The sequence below is a fragment of the Sesamum indicum genome, linkage group LG10, assembly GCF_026168435.1.
Source record: "Sesamum indicum cultivar Baizhima isolate 11 linkage group LG10, ASM2616843v1, whole genome shotgun sequence".
NCBI classification, from domain to species: Eukaryota; Viridiplantae; Streptophyta; class Magnoliopsida; order Lamiales; family Pedaliaceae; genus Sesamum; species Sesamum indicum.
In genome coordinates, this window is record NC_142666.1 from 19,742,217 (window position 1) to 19,762,721 (window position 20,505).

At 34.9% G+C, this 20,505-nt stretch overlaps 4 protein-coding genes across 4 annotated transcripts; 3 read left to right on the plus strand and 1 right to left on the minus strand.

Moving 5' to 3' along the window:
• Positions 1 to 399: 399 nt before the first annotated feature.
• On the plus strand, positions 400 to 4,623 carry LOC105171308 (sulfate transporter 3.1). Its single transcript, XM_011092378.3, has 12 exons — positions 400 to 969; positions 1,064 to 1,271; positions 1,566 to 1,737; positions 1,902 to 1,967; positions 2,292 to 2,405; positions 2,513 to 2,635; positions 2,937 to 3,063; positions 3,147 to 3,433; positions 3,600 to 3,790; positions 3,869 to 3,951; positions 4,035 to 4,111; positions 4,195 to 4,623. The coding sequence occupies exons 1-12, from the start codon at positions 648 to 650 to the stop codon at positions 4,378 to 4,380; spliced, it is 1,956 nt and encodes a 651-aa protein (XP_011090680.2). The 5' UTR covers positions 400 to 647; the 3' UTR covers positions 4,381 to 4,623.
• Positions 4,624 to 6,407: 1,784 nt separating this feature from the next.
• On the minus strand, positions 6,408 to 10,959 carry TPR3 (Tetratricopeptide repeat (TPR)-like superfamily protein). Its single transcript, XM_011092379.3, has 8 exons — positions 10,661 to 10,959; positions 9,476 to 9,569; positions 9,344 to 9,394; positions 9,091 to 9,264; positions 8,563 to 8,742; positions 8,242 to 8,361; positions 7,329 to 7,462; positions 6,408 to 6,914 (listed from the first exon to the last, which is right to left on the minus strand). Exons 1-8 carry the CDS (start codon positions 10,801 to 10,803, stop codon positions 6,851 to 6,853), a joined length of 960 nt encoding a protein of 319 aa, XP_011090681.1. The 5' UTR covers positions 10,804 to 10,959; the 3' UTR covers positions 6,408 to 6,850.
• Positions 10,960 to 14,396: 3,437 nt separating this feature from the next.
• On the plus strand, positions 14,397 to 15,965 carry LOC105171570 (Leucine-rich repeat (LRR) family protein). The gene has a single exon (XM_011092732.3). The coding sequence runs from the start codon at positions 14,582 to 14,584 to the stop codon at positions 15,740 to 15,742; it is 1,161 nt and encodes a 386-aa protein (XP_011091034.3). The 5' UTR covers positions 14,397 to 14,581; the 3' UTR covers positions 15,743 to 15,965.
• A 1,542-nt stretch (positions 15,966 to 17,507) lies between these two features.
• On the plus strand, positions 17,508 to 20,413 carry LOC105171310 (small ribosomal subunit protein eS1). The gene is made up of 7 exons (XM_011092380.3): positions 17,508 to 17,647; positions 17,793 to 17,840; positions 17,953 to 18,058; positions 18,772 to 18,909; positions 18,989 to 19,174; positions 19,366 to 19,566; positions 20,114 to 20,413. Exons 1-7 carry the CDS (start codon positions 17,637 to 17,639, stop codon positions 20,204 to 20,206), a joined length of 783 nt encoding a protein of 260 aa, XP_011090682.1. The 5' UTR covers positions 17,508 to 17,636; the 3' UTR covers positions 20,207 to 20,413.
• The last annotated feature ends 92 nt before the right edge of the window (positions 20,414 to 20,505 follow it).

Sequence of the window (20,505 nt, forward strand, 5' to 3'; positions counted from 1 at the left end):
TCACTTACCATTCATCAAATGATCATTACCAAAATACACATCCATTTTCCTCTAAAATAAAAAGAATCCTGTTTTCACTTTTTAACAACCATTTGAAAGAGAAAAAATACAAGATCTATATATATATATATAACCCATATTTTAAGCCAGATCAAATTTGGCGTTACATGAAACAATTATATGGCAGGTATAATATATTTATTGTATGATTGGAGTGTATAGTTCATGAAAATTAAATCAATCACATGGCAAATGTACCACACTTGATCTGTGATTAATTTGATTTTCCCAAACTTGATTTGGATTAAAAAATAAAAATTAATTTATAAAAAAAATGAAAAATGAAAATAAAGGCAAGGCGGCCTCCATTCTCCATGGCCAATATATATCTCATCTCACCCCTCCACAACTCACACACACACACACACCACATACTACTTAGCAGCATTCTCCCAAATCCCCTCTGCTCTGCTCTGCATGCTTGCATTACATGCACCAACACACCCTCTCTCCTTAACCACAAAAACCCATCATCATCACTCCTTCTAAACCGCCATTCTCTATATATATATATATACACAATCACCTCCTCTCTCTCGCTCTCTCTCTCTCTCTCTCTCTCCATATACACGCACACACACATTTTCATGGAAAGTGCAGAGTACGAAATCCAGCAGCGTGCGGAGGTGCAAATACCACCAACAAAACCCTTCTTCCATTCACTAAAATCATCCCTCAAAGAGACTTTTTTCCCTGATGATCCTTTCAAGCAATTCAAGAACCAGACAGTTGCAAGAAAACTCTTGCTCGGCTGTCAGTACTTTGTGCCTATACTCGAATGGGCTCCCCGCTACACTTTCGAATACTTCAAAGCTGATTTCATAGCAGGGATCACCATCGCTAGCCTTGCTGTGCCTCAGGGCATTAGCTATGCTGGTTTAGCAAGCTTACCTCCTGTAATTGGCCTCTGTAAGTATTCAACACCAACCATATATATTGCAAGTTTAGAGTTCTTGTATCTGTGTGCATATATGTATCTATGGATGATGAATTCTTGTTGCAGATTCCAGCTTTGTGCCGCCGCTGATATATGCAATGTTGGGGAGTTCGAGGGATTTGGCGGTCGGGACGGTGGCCGTTCCGTCACTTCTCATTTCATCAATGCTAGGGAAGGAGGTTAATCCTCATCAGAACACTAAGCTCTATGTGCAGTTGGTTCTCACTGCAACTTTCTTTGCTGGAGTTTTCCAAGCAGCTTTAGGCTTGTTAAGGTGATTGATTAGTATATTTCTTCTCCAATAATTAGGAACTGTTATGATCTTTTATTACATTATGTTATTAAAATAATATATAGAAAGAGAGGGTACCGATTTTCTCTAGTGTAAGGGTTTTCCAGGAATCTTACTTATGAAAAGAGTAGAATTATAACAATGCTAGAGACGAAAAATAAAGTTGAGAAAAGAACAAAGTTAGATATGAAAAGACAGTGGCATTAATGTGTTAGCTTCCAACAATTTAGGTAACCACTGCGTAAATTTGGTGATCATGTTTTGTAATATTTGCAGGCTTGGGTTCATAGTGGACTTTCTGTCACATGCAGCGATAGTGGGTTTTATGAGTGGGGCGGCCACGGTTGTGTGTTTGCAGCAACTGAAGGGCATTCTTGGACTAGTTCACTTTACTCATGGAGCTGACCTTGTCTCTGTCATGAAATCAGTATTTACCCAAATACATATGGTACGTGTATATATACCACTTTAATATATATATATATATATATATAATTCTCTTGTTATGTACCACGTGTATGTGTAAGAATTGCATGTTTTTGTACATAATACTTTTTAGGACACTTTTCTTAATTTAGTGTGTTGTGTATGTTTTGATGATTGGTGATTCAGTGGAGATGGGAAAGTGGAGTATTGGGCTGCTGTTTCCTCTTGTTTCTCTTCACCACTAGATACTTTGTAAGTACTTCAAGAACTTCTTATGCTAAATATCCATATATTAACCCTTTCTTGAATTAGAGGATTTCCTCGAAGTTGGGAAATAAATTCAAGAACTTCTAGGGAAATTCTAATCTTGACAGTCGAATTTGGTAATTCACTTGAGTGTGATTGATGTATGACCAATCATATCATAATTAATTTAGTTCGATTAAACTTAATTTAGATAGAAGTTTTCCATACGAGTATTTGGGCTTGTTTACAATTCAATTATTTTCATTAAAAGTTACTCTGGGCAACAAATATGTGTTTGTATTGATTTTAGCCAATTTTGTGAACAAACAGAGCAGGAAAAAACCAGTGTTCTTCTGGATAAATGCTCTGGCGCCGCTAACATCTGTTATCATGGGAAGTCTTCTGGTTTATCTCACCCACGCAGAGAATCATGGCATAGAAATTGTAAGTCAGATCAGTTTCTCTTGCACAAGCACATACAGATAGCGCGGTAGCGTTATCATCACACGAAGAACTATATTTCTAGGTTGGTGATGATTTTGATGTCACAGATTGGACACTTGAAGAAAGGGCTGAACCCACCATCACTGTCGGAATTGGAGACTGCGTTTGGATCAGCATATCTCACCACAGCAATTAAGACAGGAATCATTACCGGTGTTATTGCACTTGCTGTAAGTAGCAACATGCATCTTATGCTGAAAACACAGGGACTTAAGGGTTGTTTTTAGAATGTTAGCCAATCATAATACTTGGTTAGTTGTGATGGTCTAGGGAGTCTAAATCTTGGATCCTCCTAAAATTTCCTGGGATTTAAGTCCCTGGAAGACACAAGTTCCAAGACAACGTAAAAATTCAACAATAATGGTCTGTGGAACAGTCAACTCAGTAGATCAGACAATATATAGTATGAAGTATATTTCATGGTGTGTCCTCCCTTTTGGCTAAGGCAAATTGACAATGACAACCATACAGGAAGGAATAGCTGTGGGAAGAAGCTTTGCAGTATTCAAAAGCTATCACATCGATGGAAACAAAGAGATGATTGCCATGGGAATGATGAACATAGCAGGTTCCTGCACATCTTGCTACTTAACCACAGGTATCTGTCCTCACGAAATTCTCGCAGTCGGGGCAATTTTCTAAGTATTCTGCCTATCTAACTTTATTCGTAACGATTTCCAGGACCGTTCTCGAGGACAGCAGTAAACTTCAATGCAGGATGCAAAACCGCAGTTTCCAACATTGTGATGGCAACTGCAGTGATGATAACCTTACTATTTCTCACACCGTTATTCTACTACACACCCCTCGTTGTGCTGTCTGCCATAATTATAACCGCTATGGTCAGTCTTATAGACTATGAGGCTGCCATCCACCTATGGGGTGTTGACAAGTTCGACTTCATCGTGTGCATAAGTGCATACGTTGGAGTCGTCTTTGGCAGCGTCGAAATTGGACTAGTGATCGCGGTATGTGAAAAGATATAATTACTTAGTCATGCCTAATTGTACAGTGATCCAGTTATGATATATTGTTAACTAATTCAATCTCCTTTAACGAGAAATAGTTACTTGATGACAAGTATATACTGGATTTCTTACATTCTTATTCAAAGAGGTGTTGTATCTGTGATAGGTAGCAATATCCCTGCTTCGCATACTTCTGTTTGTAGCAAGGCCGAAGACTTCAGTCATGGGTGGAATTCCTAATTCCATGACCTATAGAAGCATTGAACAATACCCAAAGGCAAATTTGGTTCCTGGAATTCTCATCCTTCACATAAATGGTCCGGTTTACTTTGCCAATGCCGGTTACCTAAGAGAAAGGTACATAAACTGCATGCAAATAGATGTTTACTGGATTCCAAGCTTAAAGATACTCACCCTAGTCGATTATGTTCTCAGGATCTCAAGATGGATAGATGAAGAGGAAGAAAAACTAAAACATTCGGCAAATGACCTGCAATACGTTGTATTAGATATGAGTGGTAAGTATTCAACTATGATAGGTCTCCAGCGATTCATTTAGTAAATTTACTTAGGTTACTTAAGATATACGATCAAACAACAGCTGTTGGAAGTATTGATACAAGTGGAATCAGTATGCTTCAAGAGGTCAAGAGAAATGCCGACAGAAGATCCGTGAAGGTGCATGATGTTCATCTTAACAAGCTGTTGATTCTACACTTTGTTATTTTACTAGCTAACCCTCTTTTTGTTATAATGCTCAGCTTGTATTAGCTAACCCCGGAGGAGAAGTAATGAAGAAGCTAGACAAATCAAAGTTCATAGACACAATTGGGCAGGAGCGGATCTACGTAACCGTTGGGGAAGCAGTAAATGCTTGCAACTTTATGCTTCAAACATGCAAGCCAAAATCTAAGGCAGTTGATGAGGAAGCAGATGATAAAGTTTGACAGGGGAGAAAGTTAGATCCCTATAAAACCATATTTTAACTGGGATTTGGTTTTCGTCCACAACAAGAGGAACCATTTCTACAGGGGATGTGAAGTCCATATGTTAGCCTGCAAATTAAAGCCTAAGGAGCTTGTCTTCTTGTTATTTAGTGAATCATGAAGCTATTAGATGTATATCGTGGTTCATTCTCTCCTCGAAGCATTTCAGGGGGAATTGTGTTAATTCCAAGTGCTTTACAATAATGCTCTCCCAATCTTGGCTGATATTGAACGAAGCAAGTGATTGTGAAGCACTGAACTAGCAGTGTGAAAGCACGTAATAGGACTAAAAGATTAAGTCTTAACTCAAAGCGTAGCTTCAATTGCCTATGTACATAGAGCAAGCTAGCACATGATAGGGACTTCAAAAACTAACTTGGCTCAATTATCCAGGGACCCAGCCTGGCCTAACCTGTTGAGTTGATGCCAAATTTATCATCACAAGAACCTTTTTATCTCTCTAAATTGTTTTTAGGTGCCCGTAGACTGAAAATCAACCTAACAGGCAAACATGGAAGTCCGTAAGCCTCTGGCTAAGCTCGTAAAATCGGCTCAGAGGAAAATTTTCCACTCAAACAGCTAAGTTGTTTATCAGTGATGGGTATTAGACAAAATCAGTACTCTGCAAATGGCCATAACAATCTTTGAACTGGGAAGAGTTACGAGACAATGTTGAGACAAACTTGGTGGAAATAAGGTAACTTTCTTACATGGACTTAGGCAGGTAGAGGGAAGACTTGTTAGGTTCCTGTTATCACAATAGTTGTACATGGCGCAAGGCGCTTCTGTTATAGTGATGCACGACTGACGCCATGGTGCGCCATTCTGCACCATTGTGAAATTTATTTATTTATTGAAAAAAAAAGAAAAATTATGAAATTTACGTAAATAAATAGGTCAAGAGTGAAGAAGTAGGGATTTGCTGCTTTACACCTTTCTTAAAACATTGATCTTCTACTACTGGATATTTTTTTCATTTTTATATTGACAATGTACAATTTACGTATATTTTGAACTCTACGTTTTCTCTAGGATTTGTTGTTTTGCTTATGCTTCTTTTTAAAGTTATGATTGGAATGTAGAAATAGAGTGGGAATATGTGATTAGTATAAGTAAAAAAAGGAATCGGTGATTCCATTCGCGCATTCTTACTCCCTTAGGAAAGGGAATAGTATTCTACTCCCACACCATGATATTACACATTCCTAATATATGGAGACTGATTTTTTTTTCCTTGACAAAATATTAACATCTTGATTCATATCACTATAAGCACAAGGTATTATATAATATATATTATACATTGTTGTATTTTGTATATTCGGTATGTATGCTAATGTATGTAAATAATAAATATTTAGTTACAAATAATTTAAATATAAAAACTTTCAACAATATAATTCAACATTCTAAAATAATATAGCTTATGTAATGAGAGATGTTGCTTAATTGTTTTTTTTTTTTTTTAAATTTTTCAAGTTTCATTATTTACAAAATATATAAATAAGTAATTTGAAATGCTTCGATTCAATTCTTTCTTTCATTTCTTTGATACGCCAAACATAGAAATGATATATCAAAATCATTTCATTTTTAAGTTTATTCTAATCCCTCCATATTTATTCTTACATATCAATTACAACCTTATGGTATGATGATTTAAATAATTTCTAGTGTTTATATGTAATTATTTGTGCATTTTTTATATGAATATATTGATGTATAAAATATACAATTTTATTTTTCTACATGTGCATCATACTTTATAAAAAAGCTGTGCGCCGTCATTAACAACTATGGTCCAAACTCAAACTCAAACTCAACATGTCAAATTCCTTGCTTGCTTAGGAGGTTAAAGCATTTCCTTCCTGTCTATTTATAGACTCTAAAGCATCTACATACACGTAATAGAAATTTCTAGTGTGAACGATGGAGCTGAGGGTGAGTGATAGTGTTTCCCGATATTTCAAGAGCTGCAAGGATCAGTATTACGTGAAGAGAAGTAAATTTCAAGACAAATGAACTGTTACACCAAATCTTTCGTTATGTCTATAACATGTTGGCCTGTAAATCAAGAGAATCAAAAATAGGAAAAAGTAATTTCATAAGCAAACCCAGAAAGGAATTCCAACCTTTCCTACCAAAAAAGACAAATTCATATCACACAAGCAACAAAACTGCCACAAATGAAATTTGTTTTCCTACAATTAGAGCATTCATTAACCGCAGCCACTCCCAGAGGATCCAGAAAATTTTAACTATTTCTAAGAAGAACCTGAATCTCGACGATTCTTAAGCTGGACATTGACATACAGGATCACCATCACTCCGCATCATGTCTATTCTACTTCTGATAGAACAGCTCCATGATCTGATTACCTGTGTCCTCTGAGACTTCATCCAGGATAAATTACATGGTTCATGTATATAGCTATCCCTGCTTGAATACACGAGGCAGAATTTCATGCACACCAATATCCAATGAAACAGGATCCCTGGAAATAATTTGGTTAATAGAGATGTTAGTCATCAATAATGAACTCCAACTACTCCATATCTGGCCCAACTTGCGTATAATACAATAGTAAACAGTCACAGCATTATCAGAGTTGTATATCATCTTAATTATTCAAATTTGTAAGTTTCTGGACCACCACAGTCATTAAGCAATAATAAACATCTGCACAACTAAAAGGACTGGTTCCAATGTTATCCAGTGGGGTTGCAAGTACACAGTGTATGGGGTAAGGATACATAGATGGACACACAAATGGATTATAAATCCATTAGTCAATAGAACCAAATCATACGCCTATCTTATTTCCGTATTAATGTCTGTGAGCAGATGTTTGAATGTCTGGGTGCACACAAATACAGACACACACATAACATGAGGTAAGTAGAGAGACCTGCACAAGGTTTGGCCCTTCTCGGTAGAACTGGGAATGAACCATATTTTCCGCAATGAAGGTGATTCAAATTGGAAAAAGAAACCATCATTCTGTCCGTGCTTCCATTTTCTTGATCCTTGGCCTTTCCACACCTACATTTACACAGATAAGCAGATATACATGTTCAATTTTGGAGGATGGGAAAAATTGCCGGAGAACAGGCTTAAATGATACAATGTTTTCTTTTTTTAAGTTAACACAGCAGAAGAAAGTTTATGCGAGACATGAACCATCGTGAATCAACACTATTATCAACAAGATAAAATAATTTCAAGCTAAATTCGACAGAAAAAACAGAATCCAACACATAAAATACAAATTAATATCTTAAGTTAAACAGCAGAAGGTGGTTTATGGAAGACAAGAACCATCTTGAATTAACACTATTACAAAATCAACAACATAAATAAATAAAAAATATTCTCAACAGACAATACAGAGTCCAACTCATGAAATACAAAGTTAATATCTTACTTCTAAGATTTCTAAGTTTCTGCTTCTGAGAACTTAATTTATTTCATTTCACACCCACTATAATGAAATATCATAAAAATGGATTCAAGCAAAGGTAAGTCTGGTAACTCAGGACTCACAGCACCAAACCTCTCATGTTTGCATTAAATAGATCATGATTATCACTACTCCCGATGAGTAAATAATAAATATCTCCTACCAGCCCAAGCCCAAATCTACAGGTTAAAGTTGACAGTTCCAAGTAGGTTCGAACACCTCTAAGGCATTCAACTTGCTGAGGTATATATGCATCTTAAACATTCGAGCTAAAAGGAATGGATACCTCATGGAAATTGAACATTACCCAAGGATAGGACATTATACAAATAATGGAAAAGGTTATGGAAGTTAAAATTACCTGGGGATAGGATATTAAACTTTTTGGTGCCACTAGGCAAGCGGCTCTAGAGAAAGACTCTTCAGCATACTGCCTGAGGAATGAAAAACAATTGCCGTGTGTATGGGGTGATTCAAATGCCTGTAAAGTAGCATAAAAATTAAGATTATATTTTTATCCATAATATTTGCCCAATGATGTTTTACATAATGAAATAAGATGCTGAATCAAGTAAAATTGCATTAATATCCATGCAGAACCACTGGGGCATATTCAAATAATGAAATAAGATGCTGAAACATGAGCAAGCCTGCAAAACCATTTAAGTAGAGGGATTAACACCTTATCAATATTAACCACTGGGGCATATTTTTCAGTATCGGTTTTATCCTTGTGAAGTAGGAAATAAACTCTAGGATCCACAGTAGACTTCTCATGCCATGATCTTACAGCATTCTCCATTGTTTCAACAAGAAAAGAGAAAATCTCCTTCCAATTGTCTTCAGCTCTGTGCTTCACAGACTGCAGAAATAGAAACCTATTTCAGTCAATCTCAAGGTATATAGGTGGGCCTAATCGTAATCAAATAATAATTAGCAGACATCGAGAGGAATTTCTTATATGTAAAGCGGGCTTATAACATATATTTTGGCCCTTGTGCATGAATCATTCATGCAGAACCCATCGCCCAACTCTTAAAAACTTCAACATATACTCCAAATTGATGGAAAAATTGAAAATATCATAGAAATTCACGATTCATCTGAAAATGACATTGCAGAGAAGGTATTGGATGTAATACTGCCACAAAATTGGAAGCCACCGAAGGCATGTTTCTGTGAAATACAGTTTACGTGAGTATGCACTTACTAGTTCACTTTTCACGGAATCCAAATGTTTTGACATGTCCACATTTGATCTCATAGTTTCCACTTCTTGCGCACGTTTTTTATCTCTTGCCAACTGTGTGAGCCTCTTGATCTTCTTTGACACCTCAGAACTCTGAGAGTTGTACTTCAAGGCAACTTCAAAAGCAGCTAAGGCCTGCACAACAACTCATGAAAATCGGTATTTGGTGTCTAATTTGCTGAAAAAGCTGCGTGTGAAGTATAAAATCACATACATCTTCATATCGTTCCATAGCTTCTAAGACGCATCCTTTCCTGAAATAACCCTGTAGAAGCAATCAGTGGCATTTCTTACGCAAAAGGCACAAAACTAAAAGATAGAAACGAATAATGCCTAAAAAGTGCACCTTTTCCCAATCTGGTTTCAAACTGATAGTTGTCTCAGCATCAGCAAGTGCTTTGTTAAGTTTTACCAAGTGCAGAAATGCTGCAGCACGATTGCTGGTAAGGATCATAGTGAAAAGTGCACGGAAACAGTTAATGATAGGAAAATACAAAGTATCTTCTGCAAGAATCAATATAACACAGGCAGAAAAACAAAAGCTATTGTCTACAAACCACAAATGCTAATGAACTGAAACAGAAGAAGAAAAAGAAAAAGAGAACCCAAAAGGGAACACGGGAGAAAGGGGAGCAGGATCAGTTATATCACATGACTTCTCAGGTCATCCAAGCACCTCCTTAAAAGGATACTACAAACAAATTTGTCCTAGAGATAGGAACTGCAAATACTTAGTCAGATCTTTCCAATATTTATCTAGATCAGGAATCTTGTTGTTTCAGAAAGTGCACATTATGAATCTTATCACAAATAATATGCAAATTTCTTTGTCCTTCTGAAAAGTATCATTCTGTACTTCAAAAGATGCCTAAAAGCATGTTCAGATATGCTTTATAATGTGCTTTGGCCTTTTAAGGTTCTCTCCTCAAAGCACTTCAACCTTACATTGCTGCAAGGAATCAATTAAGCAACAAGGATACTCTTTCCTTCTCATATGGAGGCAAAAATATAACCTGTTTATGCACGTTAACTAATCCGTTTGAGGCTGCTTACTCTACATCCTAAAAAACAGATTCATTATGGCAGAAACACCAGCACAAGAACAGCAGAGCAACCGGAAAACTCCACTATCCCATGACATTCTATGTTGAGACAACCAAAGATGATTAATCTTGGAAAAAAATCAAAAGAAAATCTTGGTGAAGAAAAATAGTAAATAAATATAACTGCCTTAAGAGTTTAGAAAGTAAAATCATTAAGTAAAAGAAAGACGACTCTGAAGATCGATACTGCAAACTTGAAGCAGCAAGTAATCGATACCTCACGCGAAATACGAGGAATACATAAACCAAAAACAACAATGTGAAGAATTATCCGCATAAATTGAGATATGCACACTTGGATAACAAACCCAGAAGCCAAAAGAACAACAGTTAAGCCAAAAATCCAATCTTGAACTGAAAAAGAAACTACAAGCCACCCTAAAAATGACCCAGACAAGAAGCCCAAGTGGGGTTGCCGCACTTAATACCTGTAAAGAGTGGGATTAGAGGGGTCCTGCTTAATAGCCTGAGTATACAAAGCAGCAGCTTTGAGATAATTCCCCCCTTTGAAAAACTCATTTCCCTGATCTTTCAGTGAAATCTCTGCCGCTTTTTCCCCCGATTCTCCCATTTTTCCTTTATACAGTAGTTATTAACACTATTCTTCTACCTTGATCTGGGTTTTGCTTAGGGTTTCTGAGGTTCTTGATGTGCTTGCTAGCTTCCTGTAGTACACGGAGGAACTGATTTCATAAATCGTGGGATATCTAAAATCGTGCTTCTTTTTTGTTTCCATGAACGAGATAAAACTAACTTGGAATTATGATTTAATGTAGAATTTTCCAATCATTTTATTCCGTAAAAATATGATTTAATGGATTTTAGAGCAAAATTATATCTAATATAATTCTGATTTAAAATTTTAAATTTGAACAAAGCATTTATAATTATAACAAATCTCATAAAAATCCGTGATAATTTATCATTATTATAGTTATGGTCTTAAACTTTCAACTACATATATAATCTATGTGATATATAAAGTGAGATTGGTGTCTCACTTAATTTTGGTATGTCGATTTTTATTTTTTAAATATTTAATTAATTTTCTTTATATTCTTCGTAACTTTCCATTTTTTCTTTTCTCAACTTCCACATCTTCTCTCATATTTCTTTATTATTTTCTCATTTTTTAGAATTTTTATATTTCATTAATTTAATTAATATATTTTTAATATATATTTTAAAAATTTTAAATTAATTATATACAGACATATAAATGTGCCACATACAGTCATATATACGAAAGCCCTTACATTTGATTTGGGGTGTATTACCTTAACTTTAAAGACATAAATACGACAAAACCTACCACTTACATATTTTGACACGACAACATATCATTAGACCCTATCAATTATTGTCACCAAGCCAATCTATTAACATACCTTGTACATAATTCACAATCATAATTAAAATAGCCACCTAAAATAATATATGCCTCTCGTCTAAGTTTAATTTCTATTCGATACTGCAGTAATATTTTGTTTCTATATTCATTCTCAACCAACTAAAAAAAAAAGGGCTAAATTTATGAATTAACGGAAGTAAACGTATTAATTATAACTTGAGTCCATAAATATTTAAATTCTTTGAGAAAGTATTATGATAAAGAAATTGAAATTGAACACTTCTCATTGACCGATACTTCATATACATATATATATATATATACGAGCATTAAATAAATCAAGCTTGAAAATTTTCTTAATTATGTATACTCGTCATTATTATAATGCAAAGATAATACAATTCTAATTAAGTGGACATATTAAATCTAAATCAAGAAAAATAAAGTTGCACTAGTAACATACTGATCACGATGAACATTTACTATATATGTTATGTACAATATATAGTTAAATTTTAGCTTAATTTTCTAAGTAGCTGTTCCGCAACAGCTAAATATTTATTTCTGCTGCCGATGACGCATGAGATTTTTATATTATATGAGTTCGTCTGCTGAATTTGGTAGTTTTGACTTTTGTTATATTTGCAGAGAAAACTCAAAGGATATATATAATATATATTAGTTTTCTAGAATCGATTATATACTTGTGAAATTTGATGTAATTTTTTTTTGGCATAATCGACATGTTTTTGTTTTTGTTCTTATTGATAACAAAAAATAAATTACAATAATTTTGAATAATACTTCAATATGACTAACTATGATAAATAAATTACTATAATTCATATAAAGTAAAACCAATACTCACATAAAATGAAACAGATATCCACACATTTGATTGGACTTAAACCCATAATTTCAAATGAGACAAATTATTTATGTGCGCTGATTAAATTTCGAAGAATTATTTTTTCTCAATAATATAATAATATATATTGTAGTTTGGGTCTCTTATATGTATTGGGTTCATATCTTTTCATATCTGATAAATTCCAACCTAACTTATGAAGTCTGACTTTCACAAGTTTCCACATGCAAGTGGAATTAAATTAAACAAAATTTAAATCACAAGACTCAAGTTAATAATTAACAAACATATATATATATATATTGAGGATGGTAAATGACTCTTTCCAGCTAGCTATTATATAAGTTCACCTGCCACCTTATGTGACTTTACCTTATACGTTGATAAAGTTTCAAAGACCATTTCTTCAATCAAATCAAGTGACAAACATTCATAATTTCACATCCAACAACTTTCCCAAAACAAAAATAGATTAATTAAATAAAACTTTTTGTACAACAATTCATATATATATACAATTAGTTATAATTAAGGTTTTAGCCAACTTCTACTGACTCAGTTTGTGAGAACCGCTACATTTTATTAGAAAATTGTGTGTTTGATTCTTTTTATCGATGCGAGTTTTGTATTAGTAAGTAAATTTATAAGTATCTCAACAAACAACTTGTGGTTTATCGAGTCGGGATTTGTGTTTAATTCTGCACGTATTTTTTTTTTTGTGATTTATAGTGTCTTAAATAAAATCGAATTGAATTTTCTATTCCAAATTATATTACATCTTCTATCTTGTGCAACATATATACGTCATATGTATAAAAATTATATTATTTATTTTATTTTTTAAAAAAATTAATATGCGTAACGTGTATATGTTAAATGAAATTGAAAATATAATATGACTTGAAACAAAATTTTATCTAATCATGTGGAAATACAATTCAGTGACTTGGAAGCCAATGGAATGCCGTATTACTCTTAATTATTATTTTTGGAAAAGGTGAAAAAGAAAATTGAGCATGATTATTAAGGTTTCACATCATTTACTTTGTCAATGCACGCAAGACATGCAATAAAATACAAGTAGTACAATCATACGAAAACCTAATTTGCTTGATTTTGGCAAGTCCAAATTCCCAACCAACATTTATTTTCAAGTGTAAGAAGGAGGCCTGTACTTATCTCTCCTCAGTCTTCTTCCAATTAAAAATTATAACAACATGCTTTATAATATAAACAAATTCAATGAGCCCATTTCCCAGTACTTAGATATTGCGAAGACCATAAATCTCTGTCAGGGTGCAAACATTAGTACATTACTTACATATAACTTAACACACACATACGGAACATTAATTTTAGAAAAGGAAAAAATAACAATTTTCTACTATAATTTAGGGCTTTTACGATTTTGGTTGGATGGTTATGAGATGTTTTTTTGTCTTATAATTTAAAAAAAAAATAGCATTTTTAGTCATATGACACCTTTTCATTTATTTAAGGAAAGACCAGCGGTCGTTAAGTTTCAAACTCAGCACTTAACTGTACGTAGGTGTCATTTTACATTAAATATCTGACACAAAGGTATTAAGGACCAAAAAGTGTTATTTTTAAAAGTTATGAGATAAAAGTGAAAATCCGATAACTAATGAGACCAAAATATGAAGGCCTTAGGTTACGGGATAAAAAGTGTTGTTGTCCCTTTTACAAATTTACAATAAATGAAAGTCGCATTTCTATAATATTTTAATTTCAGCTACCAAAACTTAAAACCGTGTTTCTGGTGAAATCAGAAGCTAATCTGCACCCGGCATACCTCTTTCACAAAAAAAAAAAAGAAGAATAAGAAGAACCATCTGTTTCTGTTGAAGAAGCAAGAAAGTGTGATTAAAATAAAGGTAAAAGCGTAAAACATATGGACAAGAGGAACTTTCAAAGCCACCTTCCATTTGATCACTCAAGCTCAGATTTTGATCCTTATATATATGCACTGAACAGCTGTGTATATACTCCATTTTTAGCTAATCGCATCATCCAATCTTGAATAACACTGATCTCCTGCCTTCAACCTTAGCCAAATCAAACACTTTGATGAAACTAATCTCATCAAACCAGCTCTAAACCAAGAAATAAATGAAGAACACGCTTTTAGCATTCGCGCTATCACTTCTAGTCATCTTGATCTTCACAGAACCATCACTCCAAGAATCAAACTCTCCCACTCTACTCCCAAACCCTAGACTTCTCAATGCATTCATAGCCCTCCAGGCCTGGAAACACTTGATCACTGATGACCCTAAAGGCTTCACTTCAAACTGGTATGGCCATGGTGTCTGCAACTACACCGGAGTCTACTGTGCGCCCGCCCCCGATGACCCTCATATCACCACCGTTGCTGGGATTGATCTAAATCATGCGAGAATCTCAGGATCATTGCCCCAGGAGCTAGGCCTGTTAACTGATCTAGCTCTGTTCCACCTCAACTCCAACAGGTTTAAAGGCTCTCTCCCTGACGCTTTCCGTCATCTTCGCCTCCTCTACGAGCTCGACATCAGCAACAATCTCTTCTCCGGAGAATTCCCTCCGGCTCTCCTCTGCCTCCCGTCGCTGAAATTTCTTGATATTCGCTACAACAAGTTCAAGGGAAAGGTCCCTTCCGATCTTTTCAACCTGAAACTCGACGCCCTTTTCATAAACAACAACAATTTCGACTTCACCCTGCCTAAAAACATCGGAAACTCCACGGTTTCTGTATTAGTCCTGGCTAACAACAATCTCCGGGGGTGTTTGCCAACAGGCATAGGCAAAATGGCTAAAACCCTGAACGAGATTATCCTCTCGAACGCCGGCTTAAGTGGCTGTTTGCCTGAAGAAATTGGATCGCTGACGAAATTGACAGTGTTTGATGTGAGCTTCAACAGTCTTGTTGGAAGTCTGCCCAAGTCAATGGGAAACATGAAGAGTCTTGAGCAACTCAACGTTGCGCATAATAAGCTTTCGGGGGCGATTCCTGACAGCATTTGCTCATTGCCTAGGCTGGAGAACTTCACCTATTCCGATAATTACATCTGCGTGGAGCCGAGTTCGTGTTTGAAGCTGGAAGATAAGGATGACGCCAAGAATTGTATACCTTACAGACCCAAACAGCGTTCTCCGCAGGAATGCCACGACTTTTATTCACATCCCGTGGATTGTAGTGCTTTTGGCTGTTTGCCGCCTTCTCCACCACCACCTTCGCCACCACCTCCGCCCTCACCGTCACCGCCTCCACCTCCGCCACCACATTATTATTAGTATCATGATCAAGTCCATGTTGACTTTTTCCAAAAAAATAAAAATATACATTATTTGCTTTAATTAGTTCATCTGTTGTTACAAGAAATCATAATAAGGTGCAATGATGGATGTTATTTCCCTCTCACTTAATCATTTGTGACCTCGTGTATATGCTGAAAGAGTTTGTGTATTTCCTATGATGTTGTTCTAATTTGTTTAATACTAGAGTAAGATTTCTGTACATTCCGCTGCTTTAATGCTGACTGTTCATGCTCATTTTTTATTCCATAGAATTAATGGTAAGGAATAATTATTCATGAATGAGGAACTCATGCACTCAGGATGTTTTTCCGAGACATTGAAGTTTCAAGGTTGTCATTGACCGGCACCCAATTATGAATCTCTACATGATTGTGGATGGAATAGTCCAAGATATATGCATGCCTCTGTCCAAGCTAACTTGATTTTTCTATTCCAAATTCGATTGTATCTTTTATTTTATTTAATTTATATACTTTACGTGTTTAAAAATAATATTATTTATTTATTTAAGAAAATATTTATACACGTACTGAGTATATGTTAATTGAAATAAAAAATACAATATAATTTGAAATAAAAAGTTCAATCTGTTATCAAACATTTTAAATAAAAAAATTTAGTGACAAAATATATTAGGATAATTACATTGTCTTCATATGAAATTTGATATAATTACACGTAAATCCCTATATTTAAAAAGTTACATCTAATACTGCTAATGAGTTTAACAAATAGACTTATTTGTCAGCCAAAATTTATCGAATTTAGTGATATTCATAAAAAAGTTGAATAAAAATATATATTTACCATAGATTAACTTATTATTGACCTATCATAAGTCAAATAAATTATGTTCTAACCAAATTACCATTATACATTTTCACAAGTTAATGCATGTGATGATATATATATATATATATATAAGTGCATTTTCATCAGAAAAGATTTATTGGCTATGCATTAAGCGAGTAATAAGTCAATTGAGGGTAAATATAAATTTTTATTCAATTTTGTTAATAAGATAAACAAGTTTTGTGTATTTTGATTAACAGATGGATCTATTTATTAGACGGAAACAAACGTCAGGAGTACTATATGTAATTTTTCAATTCACATAAAATTTATGTGTAATTACATCAAATTTTAAAAATGGATGATGTAATTATCTCAAATATAAGTACCTAACCTACAAAAAATTACTAAAGAACTATCTACCTGCCAATGTTTTTTCTTATAGGTATGGTCAATTACATTATGCATTACATCCAAATATCAAAAGCTGAATGTTGATACTTATATCAATTAGTTATATATATTTGATACTGATAATTATTAATATATATTAATTATTAATAATTAAAATTTATGATATAATTGGAATCAATTCTTAAAAAAAAGTAACCATGAGATCTTAATAATTAATACTATTATTGAAGTACACAATACTTATATTCATATGTTTCATTGTCGATAAGTAAGAGCCTCAATTTCATCGATGCCTCGTTAGATTCACAGGGTAGACTTGTAAATGCAATGAAATTACAAGGACAAAGATGACTTTCTAGTTATTTCTTTCTGGGTTGGGCTGGGTTGAAGAATCAGCCAACACAAAAATGGAAATGCTTGTCAAGGATTTTGGGCCTAATTAAAATGAAATGGGCCACCAACCACCAAATTAGTATGGTATTGGGCCTGATAAGAAAGGGCATCAGACCCAATCAGGTGAAACGGGCGTCGAGCAAGTGAATATAAAATGCAGAGAATAGCTAGGGTTTTGGCTGAGCGCATTTGTTTTAAGAACAGAAGAAAAAAGAGTTTCTCTCACTGAGAGCCGTCGCTCTATCCTCCAAAGCTCAGCTGCTCCGCCACCATGGCCGTCGGGTACGCACTCTTCTTCTACCCATACATATACATACATTGATGAAAATGTTTTAAGGCATCATATCTAGACTGCTTTCCTCATACAACTTTGAATTTATATGTATTGCGGACTGTTCAATACTGTTGCTTTTCTGATTTGACACAGGAAGAACAAGAGAATTTCCAAGGGGAAGAAGGGAGGCAAGAAGAAAGCGTGAGTCTTTTTTAAACTTTTGTTCTCAGTTTTTCAATTGTAAGTAACATTGTTGTGTTGGGAGTTCTTTGAGAACGTATTTGCTAATTTATTTATTTATTGATTTTATTAGTGCCGATCCGTTCGCAAAGAAGGACTGGTATGATATCAAAGCCCCGTCAGTTTTCAACACCAGGAACGTCGGCAAAACTCTAGTTACTCGTACTCAGGGTACTAAGGTAACTTTTTCTTTCAAATTTCTATGAACTGATTTTCAGTGGCATTGTTTCGTTCTAGCTGGATATATCGATCTTTATAAATTTGTTAGTTTCATTCTTTGAGCAGTTTATAATTACTTCATCTCGCTTTTGTTTGTCATGTTTTTATTTTTCTTCGTAGTTGGATTGACGACTTCATTTTCTGTCTAAAGTGTAATGATTTCTTCTCTGATTGCTGCTTAATTTGTTTGCTAGTATTTATTAGTTACTTTAGATTACTTGCTTTTGTTTAATGGATCTTGGATTTGCGAGAATATTGAGGAAATGGCCCTTGTTTGTTTGGTTTTTCTACTACTACATGAATTAGACGACTTCACTGAAATGTATGTTTGCAATATCATGCTGCCACTATATCTGTTTCATTGTCCGGCTATGTGTTCTGTTCACTATGCTCCTTACCAGCAATCGTGCTGTGAAATTCTTTGGTGGAAAGCATGTGTTTTGAAATTTTTACACTTTCTTCACTTAACTTCCCCTTACTTCAATATCTGAACTTTAAGTCAATCCCTTGATTATTAATTAAAGAATCTGAATCTCGGACACAGAATGGTCAACTCTTAAGGGAAGATGTAATTTTCAGTTTTGTTGATTAGTTGGTTATTTTAGTTTTGAAATATCTTTCTTGCTTGTTATCTGCTGTCCAAGTATCTAAGTTCCACAATTTTCTCAATCAGATTGCTTCAGAAGGACTCAAGCATCGTGTATTTGAGGTGTCCTTGGCTGACCTTCAAGGTGATGAGGATCACGCCTTCAGAAAGATCCGTTTGAGAGCTGAGGATGTTCAGGGGAAGAATGTCCTCACAAACTTCTGGGTATGGGGAACCTGAAGGTTCTGATTCTTGTGTTTTATTGATGAATACTGAAGGCTGTACTTCCTCTTGAATGCTGCAGGGTATGGACTTCACTACTGACAAATTGAGGTCACTCGTCAGGAAATGGCAATCACTCATTGAGGCCCATGTTGATGTCAAGACAACTGACAACTATACTTTGAGGATGTTCTGCATTGCCTTCACGAAGAAGCGCGTGAACCAGCAGAAGAGGACATGTTATGCACAGTCAAGCCAGATTCGCCAAGTAAATATTTCAATTATTTCACAATCTTGTTCCTTATTATTTGATTGACATGAATTTATAAGATATTGGTGATCTGTAATGAGGCTAAATTTTAGGAAAAAGGTCATTTTCTTATCGTTATTTTAGTCATGTTTTATTAGGTGATAACTCTGTTTTCCCCATTATTTATATCTCATCCGGTCTTTGGTTAGATCCGGCGAAAGATGAGGGAGATTATGGTTAACCAGGCACAATCATGTGATCTCAAGGATTTGGTTCAGAAGTTCATTCCCGAATCAATTGGCAAAGAGATTGAGAAGGCAACGTCAAGCATTTATCCTCTGCAGAATGTGTTTATTAGGAAGGTTAAGATCCTGAAAGCTCCCAAATTTGACCTCGGGAGGTTGATGGAGGCAAGTATCTTTTACTCCTTTTCTTCTCCTAAAATAATTTATACTGCTTGAGGTAGGCAATTTTTGTCGCGTATGGCTGTAATTAATGGTTACAAATTACATTGATACTATTTTTCACTTTCATTGGTACCATTGTAGGACGCTCCATTCATTTGCTGTGTAGGTACTAGATTGCTCTTTCCTTGGTGTAGTTTTATTTTTTATGACTGGAATTACTTTGTCCCGATTCTTGGAAGTTTTGGATGAACCAAGTGAAACTGTTCTATACATCTTTGAACAATAGAGCTTGGGCGGTGGGAAAACACCCATCCCCTATAATTCTATGGTCGCTTGTGGATTAGGTGTTGCGCATGGTACAGCAGAGAACCTGTATTGTTACTGCTTGTCAACTTGGATTCTCCTATGAATTTTCACAGCTTGAATCCACTTCTCTTATACATGCTCCAGAACAATCTGATTCCAATGAAAAGTTACTTTAATGGCGGTTTTTGATTTAGAGCTTCATGTGGAAATATCTCGTGAACAAAATGTTTTTGATGTTTTGTAGGTTCATGGTGATTACAGCGAAGATGTTGGTGTGAAGTTGGACAGGCCAGCTGAAGAGCCAGCGGCTGAGCCAACTGAAGTTGTTGGTGCCTAGATCAATAGCCTCCCAGTCCTTCCTCCATGTCGTTGATTGCAAGTTTATTCTTGGAGTGATTTAGGAAGAGATTTTGTTTTCAAGAGTCCATTTCCTCCCAAAAACCATTAGATAAAGTTACGTTATATTACCAGCACATTTTACATTTGGTGTTCAATTTTGTTGAGTTAGATTTAATTTGGAATTATTTATACCGTTTGCTTATTACTTCCCCGTTCGGTTTACCTTTTGGTTACATACAGAGGTTGTAGTTCTTTATGGATGCAATTTTACGCCTCCTTTATAACTTGTTCCTGAAA

Bases quoted from the DNA above. Each gene is read 5' to 3' on its own strand.
- LOC105171308 (XM_011092378.3), top strand. From the start codon at position 648: ATGGAAAGTGCAGAGTACGAAATCCAGCAGCGTGCGGAGGTGCAAATA. The intron at 3,434-3,599 runs GTATGTGAAAAG...TATCTGTGATAG, and splicing joins AAATTGGACTAGTGATCGCG to GTAGCAATATCCCTGCTTCG. The intron at 4,112-4,194 runs GTGCATGATGTT...TATAATGCTCAG, and splicing joins CCGACAGAAGATCCGTGAAG to CTTGTATTAGCTAACCCCGG.
- TPR3 (XM_011092379.3), bottom strand. From the start codon at position 10,803: ATGGGAGAATCGGGGGAAAAAGCGGCAGAGATTTCACTGAAAGATCAG. The intron at 8,743-9,090 runs GTAAGTGCATAC...CTATTTCTGCAG, and splicing joins ATTCCGTGAAAAGTGAACTA to TCTGTGAAGCACAGAGCTGA. The intron at 6,915-7,328 runs GTCTCTCTACTT...AATTATTTCCAG, and splicing joins AAGGGCCAAACCTTGTGCAG to GGATCCTGTTTCATTGGATA.
- LOC105171570 (XM_011092732.3), top strand. From the start codon at position 14,582: ATGAAGAACACGCTTTTAGCATTCGCGCTATCACTTCTAGTCATCTTG.
- LOC105171310 (XM_011092380.3), top strand. The intron at 18,059-18,771 runs GTAACTTTTTCT...TTTCTCAATCAG, and splicing joins CTCGTACTCAGGGTACTAAG to ATTGCTTCAGAAGGACTCAA. The intron at 19,175-19,365 runs GTAAATATTTCA...GTCTTTGGTTAG, and splicing joins AGTCAAGCCAGATTCGCCAA to ATCCGGCGAAAGATGAGGGA.